This window comes from Zosterops lateralis, assembly GCF_965231275.1.
Source record: "Zosterops lateralis genome assembly, chromosome: 6".
NCBI classification, from domain to species: domain Eukaryota; kingdom Metazoa; phylum Chordata; class Aves; order Passeriformes; family Zosteropidae; genus Zosterops; species Zosterops lateralis.
This window is the reverse complement of record NC_139761.1, coordinates 24,956,907-24,969,170: the sequence shown is the minus strand read 5'-3', so window position 1 is coordinate 24,969,170 and position 12,264 is coordinate 24,956,907. Positions and strand designations below refer to the sequence as shown.

The window sequence follows — 12,264 nt, the reverse complement described above, 5'->3', positions numbered from 1 at the left end:
AATTTCCATTTATAAGATGAACTTATCATGTACCTCTAGGCACATTTACAATATAAAAAACAGCAGCCATTTTAAGCCAACTACTGCAAGTTTTCTTGTTTTTCTCCCACTGAATAAAACAGACAAAAATCACATGAAAGACCTGTAGAGAAGCTCAAATCTCAACCTTTCTCTGAAGGTTGAGATAAGTACATGCACTCAGAACAATTAGAACTGTTACCACTCACGTGCCTCTCAAATAATTTTGATACTGTGTGTAAGCTGATTCCATAAAACACAATCCTTTTGCTGATCTGTTCAGTCCAAGCAGCATGAACAGTTGCACAAACAGTAAATGAATTAAGACTGTTTTCCTATTCATGTCTCCTGATAGCACTTGCTGGTTTATTCCAAGATGTCAACTTCAGCTGATATTTCTCTCAAATTTAGGATGAATTTCTTAACATCTCTTTCTGATGCTGGGACCTTGATATCTAATGTTTCTTCCCACAAAGTTTCTTGCTAAGTAGGAGCACTAAAAGTCTCACTTACTCTGTCTCCTTTATTTAGCCTGCCATTAGTAAACATACACAACATGAATGGCTTTTAAACATGTCTCTATTAGATTTGATTGGAATGGGCCAAATACTGTTAGGGAAGGGAAGAGAGACAGAGGCAGAGGCTCATAAGCCTCTGTTCTTGGGAAAATATCCTTAAAAAGAACAAAATCAACACACTGAGAAAGAACAGAAAAGAAAGGCACAGAGAAATAAAGTAGCCTGATTAAACAGTCAACCAGTATCTGAGCCACAAATATAATCTCAATCTATTGATACACTCTACATATCCACACACACCTCAAATATTCCAAATTACTGATGAGTGAGATTGTTGGTAAAGCAGAGAAACAGGCCTGGGGCAAGCTGGAATTTTTAAGAAGCCCAGCTGACACAATTTCACAAGCTGAGTCACAGGAAGCCTGGACCAGCACTGAACCTTACCTGGCAAGAACAGCTTATGCAGGGTGTTTTGTGGTGGTGTATCCCTCCCTACCCCCTCGGCCTGCACTACATAATCTTGGAAATGCTCGTTAGGCCTTGGCCTTAACAAACAGCACCTGGGCAAAGCTCCTCTTAAGTGTATTAGAAACACTTTCTGATTCCAGGAACTTGTCCTGATGAGCTCCTGTTTTTTAATGAACAACCTTGGAAACTTGTTTTTCTTGCATGAATATCAGCCCAAGTGGAACTGGTAATTGAAGTTGTAATCAAACTTTCAAAGAAAGTTACCAACCCAAAATGTGGACAGAATGGAAAATTACTATGACTAATTCAACTCTTGCAGCCCTATAAACATTGGTTGGAAATGAGAACCTTTGAGCTCTTCTGGACCACAAGTTGGCTGCAGCCAGCAACCTCCCTCTGAGTGGGACACCCCTCAGAGGCAGCAAACTCTCAAGCTTGCTGTACTCAGAGGATCACTGTCAAATAGAGCCATCAATAGAGCCTGAGCTGATACTCCTTCTGCTCAAGGATCAACCCCTTCACTTGTTGAGAAGATGCAAAGGCACCCAACATGAGGAGTTCACTGAACTCAAGGAGAATTGTTTACAGGCATCTAATATGATATTAGGTACCTCCTACATACTCCTTTAGATCTGTGTGTATACAAGTGTGTATACAATGTGCTATAGTGACTGTACTAGGAATGGTGCTCTCAGATTAATTACTTTAGATTTGTAAGTAAATTAGGCCTATAAGTGAGTTACTGTTGTGCTACAGTAAATTCTATAGAAACTTTTGTTAAATTGTTTAAATTAAGCTATCCATGTTAAGTGCTGTTAAGTTTACATACTGGTAAAACCTTTAAGCCTAAATTGTGGTTCAAGTCTGCAGCTATGCTTGGCAAGTGGGTCCACTCTGAACCTCATGATTCATTAGGAGGATCTTCCTCATTGCTTTTTATCCTTACCCTTTCTTCATCCCCAGCCTCCACACAGATCATACTTGGTTGATTTTAGTTTTAGTTTGACTGCTAGATTGTATGTTTTAGTCTGACTTCTCTCTGTGAGATTTAAGCATCCAGTAGGCAGTAGGCTGAACCTTGCTAATGAACTGTGTCACATCCTTATTTGAATATCAAACCTGCTTTTGCCAATGCCTTTGCTGGTCATTCTTTGAGCCACCGAAAACACTCATTCATGACATGCTCCTGGAAACAGACATGAGATCTTGCCTCTGTGTTCTGTTCAAGTCCACAGATTTTCAAATTATTCACTATTAATTATTTTTCACTGTGACCCATCTTCCCCCTTTTTTAATACTTTGTAATGATCTAATTCAAACAGATTATAAACAAACATTGTAAGGTTAATTGCAAGCTGTGTTTTATAAAACCAGGTTTTTGTTTCAAAAATAAAGCCAGTCATCTTAAAAAGACCCCCCCATTGTTCTACACTAAAACAGTAGCAACAATCTAATTTTAAAATGAGTTATTTTTGCTATTAACTACTTCTATAAATCATTTAACAACCTTAGTATTACCCTGACTATACTTCAGAAAATAAAGAACAGAAAGGATGCAACATCATAGGCACACAAGCAAAAGCATTTTTAATTAAAAAACCTACACCAACCAAACCAACCTGAGATGGAACAATGAGAAGTTAGAATTCATAGTTAGTCTATAATAAGAACGATAATATTTTTTCTTCAAGTTGAACACAAAGAAAAAGAAGTCATTAATAATTGAGGCTTGCCAGAGGCATGGCTATTTCTCTCTTTACTAACTGTCTACCATCTAATTTAATTACAAGTATTAAAGTCCATGCTGAGGTCAACCAGCTTCAGTTCCTCCAATATTACACTTCAACCAGTGCTCATTAACGTGTCTAGTGAATGGATTAGCACATCTGAAGATGTATGTATGCAGAATGGGGGGACAGTCTGAGGATAGCTAATTGTTCATTTATAATAGGACACATGTTCAAGACTGTAACTTATTATCACTAATGTGGAATTTATTAAATTCTAAAGAAAAAAAATACCAATACAGAATTTTTTTTTCTTAATGCAGCTATAAGAGATCATATCACTGTTGAGAATCTATGCCTCCTCCAGAATAAAACACCTTATATACAATAAACACTGTCTTCATATTTTTAACCTTTTTTTTTTTTAAGAGAAAATTATATTATTAACCTGCACATGACCCTTAGGTAAACAAAGTCATCTCATAAAGTACTCGCCTCATATTTCTTAGTTGGCATCTAAGGTTTCACAAGTACTAAGATACCATTCAGATGTAACACTTCTTCTAGAACAACCATTACTTTCCTGCACTTTTCCCCACTTTACATATATTCTTGCCAACAATTACAATGATGGTAAAAATCACCAGTATGGTAAAATTAGGCAGACATTATACCAATTTAGCAGGTAAAGATGTTATGGTATTTTATGGTGTTTTGTGGTTGTGTTGGATTTTTTTTTTAAGTTACTGGATTTTCTTTGACTCTAATTTCTGTAGGTTTATTACCAAGAGAACACAGTTTATTCAGAGACACCTACTTTTTTTGTTAAAGAATCATCTGAATCAGAAGGCATTCTTGTTGATACATGGAACATTACTTCCACTGTTGAGGTAGCAAAATATGGAGTGGTCAATCCAGTGCTTTTGTTTTTTTGCAGTCCTCCCATAAAGCCACAATGGTTTGTGAGATTTACCTAGAAATAAAGACCAGAAAATTTTACAAGAAAAAATTATCAGGTAATAAACACACTCTTTATACTTTAAAATGCACTTTCAACTGAACTTTAAAAGTGAAGATCCTTTTCCCAAAAGTATAGTTTATATATAGTGCCCTAGCATTCCATATTCCATGGTCACCACAGAAGCTACTGGAGAGATGAGATTAGAAGAAAGGAAAGATTGTGTAAATAATATTTACTGCATTATTCCCTGATCATTTGACTGTAGTCACCTACATGTGCCTTCTGATTTTTTAAAAATTCTCTGATACTAAATCGACCTTGACCTGAGCTCTGGAAAAACTCTATGTAACAGCCAGGGAATTTATTACCTTCCATATATATTTTTAAGAAATTTTCATTCTGTGAATATAAAAAGAATTTTCACAGCAAACTAACTGATAGTTTGTAAATAAGTTTTAAAGTCTTAGATCAATGGGAAATAGTCTGACACTGAAATAAGTAAGCATGTTTAATGTTCTGTTTCACCTTTAAAACAGTGACTACAAAAAGTTGTTTTTCAGATATGAATAAATTTAATCTCTGACCACATGGGATATATTTGTTTTCATCTGATACTAAAGGATGCAGAACTTAATGCTAAAATGTTAAAATACTAGTTGTCTCATTATGGAATATTAATCCAAATTAACAATTCTTTAAACTAGCCAATACTGCCTAAGAGAATTAAACCACTAGAGAAGGATATTTTATGGTACTAGTGTTGGGTTTTTTTTTCTCCTGAATCTGGGAAATAAATGTCTATGTTCATGAAAAGTCAGAAGACTTGTAGCTGTTTTCCTCTGTTCCTGTGGGAAAGTCAGAGTCATTATCCACACAGTTAATCTGGCAGTGTCCTTTTATACCTAAGGAGTAAAGAAACACAAAGAACAAGTAAGATAGACACTCAAGTGGACACTCCTGATGAGCACAAGTTACAAGATTGGAGCAAAAAACCTCCAGCTTCTTGTACAGCCAACCAGGACCAAAAGCCATTCCTGTATTTTGTGCAACAGTGCCAAATTGAACTTTACAGTGGTAATTAATCCTGTGCATCTGAAACAAAGATGGAAAGAAGGAAATCCTCGTGGCAGAATTGAACAAGTGACTAAAGAGCTGTAGGCCCACAGAGATGACGGGATAGATGACAATGTTTCTGACTGCTGAAGAGAAGTTGAGTGGAGTGTGTGAACTGATACATGCCTGCAGTGGAAGGAAGAAGAGTACATGAAAAGCTGCTTGTCTGTACTTTTTGAAGTCCCAAATTTGAGCAAAGCTCAAACTTCAATGGACTTAAAACTGCACAAGCTTACAGGGAAATGAAGATGCCTTCTAATCAGTCCATGAAAGCCAAGTACAGGACTGCACATTAAAGTATTATCTTTGCCTCTACAAACTTTCTTCAGTTGTTAACAGCTTGAATCTAAATGGCTAGTATTGCAAATGAAACTAAAACAGGAATTTTCTAGATCCCATTTTTAAACCAGTGTATTTCAGTTGTTGTGAATAATGCTGAAGAGCCAAAGACTTGTAATATATGAAGGTATCAGTAATTGTCTTAGTAAAAAAACCTAGGATAAAAACATTTAATAAATACCTCCCAGCCAAGACCAGCTACAAAATCCTCATAGGCTTGACTTCCCCCAGTATTTGTAAGAATGGAGTGCTTATCTTCCTGTCCCTCAGCAACATAAAACACTGCAATCTTGTGTGTCTCTCGGCTGCAAAACAGAATGGTCATTGCATGACAGTTGCTTAAGTAATATGAAATTAAAATATGCAAACAATACACACAGAGCATGGCTTTTAAAACATAGAAAATGCATTGTGGAATTACAGCACAATTATATGGCCTATTTTTGGATAACCCCTGTATTTTCATATTTTCATTCTGTCCTGTCTGTCATCTTCTCTAGAGCCTAAAGTTTTGCTATATATGAGCAGCATTTACTCCTTTCATGACTTCTGAAATGGAGGATGGTACTGGCTACACCAGTTGCTAATGGAATAGGTGGGCTTTAGACATGGGCAAAAGCTGTAATGTGGGCATTATCCACACCATTAACAACAGTGCCTTCTGAACACTGTGAAAATGCAGCTTGTGCAACTGAATGAAGAATCTTCACATATTTTTTAAAGATCATCATCATTTAAATGTCTTCTGTTGACAGGTTGTTGTTAGACATTGGAACAAGTGGAGATGGTTACTCACTCTTCTACAACTTCTGCTGGGTTTTGTTTCAACTTCTACAAAAACAAGTCAGCTTTTAATTCTGTGCTACAATTCCAACTAGAGGTTCATGTCTTCAATTACTGGGACCATTTGAAACAGCTAAACAATCAAAGCTTAAAATGTGGAGACTTTGATATTTCAAAGTTTTAAAAAAATTAAATGTTATGCATATACAAATGCTCGTGTTTATAAGTAATTTTGAATTTTTTTTTAATCTCATGGTACTCTACATGCAGAATTTGACCCTGCAAATAAAACCAATTCAACTTCGATATAACAGAAAAAATGATACGATGCAAAATACATTAATAATTAAAAATCTATTTAAAAAGTCAGCTCAACTCTCACATTTATGCAATTAGTGCCATTTGAGTAAAAGCACACTTAAAACAAGTAAGTAGGCAGTCATTAAAAGAATTTACCATTGTCTTGAGTCCAAATTTCTGAGTTCTCGAAGTAACTTCTCATTTTTCTTCAGGAGATGAAAGCTCCTTCTAAACAGAGAAATTTGTAACTCTTTTATTACCTCTTCACTAGTGGGTACAGAACAGTACAAGAATGGTAAAACTACATAACCAGGTCCACTCAGAAACAGTCAACAAATGCTTCTGTCTTTTCAACAGTTCTTTCTTAATATATAAAAATTAGGACATTTTTTTTTAAAATACACAAGCAATTTTTCTTACTCCAGCAAATCTTCTATATTCAATACAGCCCTGAGTATAACCTTTATTTCTTTCCACTTTCTTCTGTCAACCCATTGGATCTGACTGGGATCCATTTCTTCTCTACAGAAGAACTATAAAATGTATATGTGTAGTGACAAAAGACACTCCCATTAGTCTACTGTTGTAGGGAGTTGGTGCATTCAACACAGAACTTTTTGGAATTTGCTGCTGAACTACAGAGCAGAACTTAGCTCAGTAATCACCCAGACAGCTGTAACAGTTTAAACAAAAAACGAAACCAGTATGTTAGAGAAAGAAAGGCAGTCTTCATGTCTTTTCAACTGTGCTTAAGATGTTTCCCACAAAACACTGCCGAATTAAGAGCAGTCTGTTCAAAACCAGACTGCCTTGAGGAATTAAAGACCCAAATAAAAAGGGTTGTAACACCAACATTTTGTCTGATTCCAGTGATACCTCAGTGACACAGATTAATTTTGTTTTACCAAATATCCATTGCCCTTCATAGTAGGAAAACATATCAGTGATTCTAATATGGAATTTGAAAGCAATGGCAGAAGGTTGCAGAAAGACCCATGAATTCTAGGATGCTATTTGTACATAACCCAATGCATACGCAGACATGCACCTAACTACACTCACACACACACACAAAAAAAAAAAAAAGTAGAGACATTACTTTTGTAATTGAACATGGCTTCTCTCCTGTTGTTCTAAACAATATTCAAACAGTACTCAAGCACAGTAATGTTGAAATAAATAGTAGGGGACACATCTTTCTCATTAGCTAATACACATGCAAGGCTTTGAGCCTGCATGCAAGCATGCTTTTAGCAGACAAAGCAGCAGGACACTGTCCAGTGACACAATAGCTGAGAATATGGCACTTTCTGAGTATTATTCTGACATCGAAAGGTAATGATTTTTGTAGCAACATACATGGGATGCAAAGAAAATACACCACTCCTTCAATCTGCCTTCAAACACTTTCTAAGGAAAGAATATGAATCACAGTGAATCCAACAGATTCCTCCTTTCTGTCTCTCTAAATGACAGGCTGAAAAGCAGAAGAAAGGTGCCATTTAGCCTTTAGCTGCACATCCCTTCTCTTTTGTTAGCTGGCCTGGAATATTTTTGCCTTAACAAACCCTATGATCAAGGTAAGAACAGCACAGTTCCTTAAAAAAAGTTCAGTTCTTAAAATATGAATCATTTTACCTTTTATCCCATGAATTCATTCCCAGTATACTGAGAAGTAACCTACAGTAGTAAAATGCTGACTGTGGCTTTTGTGAGGTTGGCTCATCCTGCTCCATTGCCCTCATATTTACATCATTGAAATGCTTCTCAACAAACTCTCTCTCTTCTGTGTGCTGTTTCAGAATTGCATTGATGACATCATTCTCCTGCTTTTCTGAGATGCAGACTGGTTGAGGAGCAGGGATGTTGAGTGAAACACCAGTTCTCTGTAAGCATTCAGGGCTCGTAACACCTAAATACTGCAGCAGCTCATCAAGAGCATCTTCTTCATCCCTAATAGTATCCCATGTTGGCACAGTGTCTCTAAATTTCCTTTTAACTTGGAGTGTAATTCCATCTCTTGCAGATACATCTTCCACATGCTCAAAAGATGAAAGAGCATCTTCTGGTTTATCTTGCTGAGATAATGAAAGTGCAAAAGATGTTTGTTGTGAAGATGCACATAAAGATGATGGTCCATACAAAATGGCTGAATCCCATGAGTATTTGCCAGACAGATCACGCACTATAATTCTAACATTTGAATTAGCTGATGCAAGTCCAGCAGACAGTCCACCCCCAGGCATGTCGTCTTCTGCTTGGATTTGTATGCAAGACACCAGGGAAGTATTGTTTAATACAAAGAATTGAAGATTTGGATTTTCAAAAAGTTCAGGAGAAAGCTCAGGACTTTCACTGTATGGATTGTCATTGTTTTCACACACTTGACTGGTCAGCATAGCAGGACCTCCACTCATAGGATAGTGGCCCAAGTGGTTGACTAGATGTGTTATCACAGTACGAGCAGCAACAGAAATTAGTCCTTGTTGCATGTGAGTTTTCACTGCAAGATAAAGAGCACAGGTTTTAAAAGAAGAATTCAGAAAATAACATTGAAATTTAGGTGTTTCTTTTGGTCTCTTCCTGAGAGAATGAGCACTGAAGGCAGAGGATAGAGGCAACTCAGTAATGGAAAAATATGTATTTTGATGACCATTGGTCTTGTCTATAAATAGCAAGAAAAATCCCAAAACAGTTAAAGAAGCATCTTCATTATTTTACAGCCATGACTATGTCTACAGAGCATACTTCCTTTGCCTTAGCTTTGCTATCAGCGATGTTCTTCTAAAATACACAATTTTTATCTAGTGAAAATAAATCTTGAATTGCTGCTGAAGTAGAGATCCTAACTGTGTTGCAAGATGTCCATTCCAACTGCAGTGTATTTTTATATTTATACACATCATTACACTGAGAAATACAAAGGAAGATACATGCACAAAAGGTCTAATCCGTCTTAATTTCCCTGGGGATCATATAGCTGTAGGTTAGCTTGAGAATAGCACTGGATAATTTTAAAGTACAAAATCAAAGATCAGTCTGTCTATATTGAACATAATCTAACATTATCACAATTTTCAAAAAGGAAATCTCATGCCATAACTGCATCTGAAGAAGTTTCAGGTCAGAAAACCTTGAAAGGGAGAAAGAAAAGTTAATTGTGCCCATCTTATGTGAAATTTGTCCTGTGAGATGCACTGGTATTTCAATACGGTTTTTGCCAACTACTTCTTTGCTGCATACCTTCCACCTGCACATTACATCATCTAAATTCACAAAAGGTATTTTTAATGTTTATATCACACCATGCTAACCCAGTTCTATACTGGTATTGAATTATTTTTATCAAGTCCACTCTACACAAAGTACATGAGCAGGACAAAGTGACTCTGAGGAAGAGAACCATCAACTGGTTCAGGGGACCCACTGAAGAACCCATATACAAAAATATTACACTGCAGAATAAGACTGGTGGAAAAGGCATCAAAATGGCAAAGTACTTGTTTCCTGTATCCTCCCTCTTGTAACTGGGCATGGATGCCCTGAATTTGGGATTTATAAATGGAAGATTAAAAAAACTATACTCCTCAGGATTACATCATGTATTTTAAATTACATTAAACATTGAATGCAGCTGTAAACACTTCCTATCATCTTTCTCACCAAAATCCATCAAACCAGAATGTTCTGAACAACATCACTTTTTCTTTCAGTATTTACTGAGAATATGTAACCTCTTGGGCATAGAAGTAAGGTATAATGAATTCATCTCCCTTTATGCTGGATATTCATAAGCTGACAAACCTAATGTTTAAGAAACAGATTTCTTTTTGCAGTTTCAGATGTCTTAATTGGTTTAACACGAAAAATAAATGCAAATTCGTGATGCATACTGACTGCCATTTATAGATCTTCAGTTTCTCAAGATGGATGCATTCAGCAACTGCAAAAAGAAACAGGTAGTATGTATTTGCCTTTTTTTTCCCCCAGAAGGTTTAGGTACAGCACGTAAGAGATGTTTGGGATTCTGGCTATTCTCTTCCTTTAGGAACCACTACATCTGAACTGCAAATAGGGAAACATTTCATCCAGTTAATAGCTGGCAAAATCAACAGAACATTTACACAATTCCAAAACTCATATCTACTCAAGTATTTTAATAAATTAATGCCTTGAGAATTAATATAAGCAAATTAGAGATTGTATTTTTTATCATCTACAGCGTTCTTGAGCTTTAAAATTTACAAATACAAATACATTCAATAACGCTGAATTAAGTGTCCAGATATTGGCAGCGTGCAAGGAAATTAAGTTATAGTGCCATCTGCTGAAATATAAGAAGGAACTGGAAGCAGATTTTATAGAAAACAAGGAGAAAATAATCTGGGTGCTTGAAGAATCATTTATCAGCACATTATTGACTAGCACCTGGACAACCCAGAGGGTGGCCCATCTTTGTCAGGATATTTATACCAAGTATTTAGCACTTGCCACTGCACAGATAAATAAGGTAATACTTTTCTCAGGTTCCCAGGAGCAGAGACACACAAACTTTCCAGATACCTGAATTCCCACCCTATAAAGGTTAAATGCCCCCTGTTACATTCTACTGAGAAATCAGAAGTAAGGACGTTCTAGCCTATGTTACTGCTATTACTGTTGTGTGGCAAACCCTAAAGATCGCAAACCTGACCGTGGCCCTTTTGTGCCTGTGTGTGTGAATGTACTCTCTTAGGAGCCTCAGGGAAATATGGGAAAGAAAGATGACAGTGATACAAAGAGGGGAACAATTAATTTAAATTTGGAAGATAGATTCTCAGTCCTAATACAGGCTTTCCCTGAAAACTTTGCACTTGAACTGCAATCATAAATCTGTCATTGTTCTTTTATAAAATGTGAACACTACATATGAGTCTTCTCTCAGAATACAGTGCTGTTGATATAAAAATGACACAGAGAACATATATTAGAAGTATCAAGAGAAGTATATGAAAAGCAGACTGTAAGATGCAACCTGCTATGTTGAAATAAAACAAAGCAATCTTGAAACATTTTTGCCACACAGAAAATCAAATTTTGGTGATGGTTTCCCCAGAAATAAAAAAGGAAAAATCCCAAGTCTAGTAATGCATTTTGAAATTATGAAAATTTTAAATTAATTTTACTATTTAATTTATTCCTAGAAGCACATCTCTTCAATCAGGAATAACTGGACATTCAATACAGCAAACCTTAAAACAAGTCACTAAACCATGCTCTCTGTTTCTGGAGGGCAAATGAGAATTTGTAATAATGCAAGCCATCACAGCTTTGCCACAAATTCTACAAACTAAGCCATATCATTACACATTAAGGCAGTCCAGCTCACTGCTTTGTTGACTGATTTTCCTGAGAGAAAACATTGCTGCTTTCTTTACAAGGGTACTCGCCCTGGCTTGGACAATGTAATTTAAATGTGTACATGATCATTTGGTAATTTACTAGAAGCATGTTATATTATTTATATTTCTCAGTCCTGAAATTACCTCTTTTGTGGAAAGGCTGAAGGTCCATCACTACTAATTTGTATCTGTGGCATGAATGAAGGATTCCCGAGTTTCCCTAAGATGCGCCGTTAACTTTTTAATTCAACTTTGGCTGAACAGTTTTAAATAACTATGGTTAGGTAGTAGATGTAAAAAGTAATCACTGAGGGTGGAATTTCACTCTCCTCATCCTTCTAGCTGTCTAAAGAATGATGACCTTTGATTAATCTCAAATTGGAGCAATGGGATCAATCACTCGCTAAAAGCACTTCTTTTTCCTTCATTATGTTTAAAGGGAGCCTAAGAGTGTTCCTCTTAGCTTTGTTTCCTGCATTTTATCTTAGTTTAAGCAAGTCTCATACCTTTCTAATTTTAAACTTCAGCTATATAGACATGCACTAACAGAGAAGCTCCATCTCTAGAATATTCCCCACAAAATACAAACTGTGTTAATCTAGATGCACTGTGTATAAAGTATTTTTTAAAAAGAGTGATTTTGTGTCCTTTCAGTA

General features: G+C 36.1%; 1 protein-coding gene across 10 annotated transcripts in view; it reads right to left on the bottom strand.

Annotated features, from left to right (window-relative positions):
• RALGAPA1 (Ral GTPase activating protein catalytic subunit alpha 1) overlaps positions 1-12,264 on the bottom strand; it is a 129,865-nt gene that overhangs the window by 41,990 nt on the left and 75,611 nt on the right. For 9 of the 10 annotated variants that reach the window (XM_083863649.1, XM_083863641.1, XM_083863644.1 and 6 more), the window contains 4 exons: positions 7,866-8,730; positions 6,384-6,455; positions 5,326-5,449; positions 3,549-3,704 (listed from right to left, as the gene is read on the bottom strand). In XM_083863649.1, the coding sequence (XP_083719775.1) occupies positions 3,549-3,704; positions 5,326-5,449; positions 6,384-6,455; positions 7,866-8,730 (1,217 nt within the window). Of the gene's footprint in view, positions 1-3,542; positions 3,705-5,325; positions 5,450-6,383; positions 6,456-7,865; positions 8,731-12,264 lie in introns of all 10 variants that reach the window. The other variant, XM_083863647.1, reaches the window with a different exon arrangement.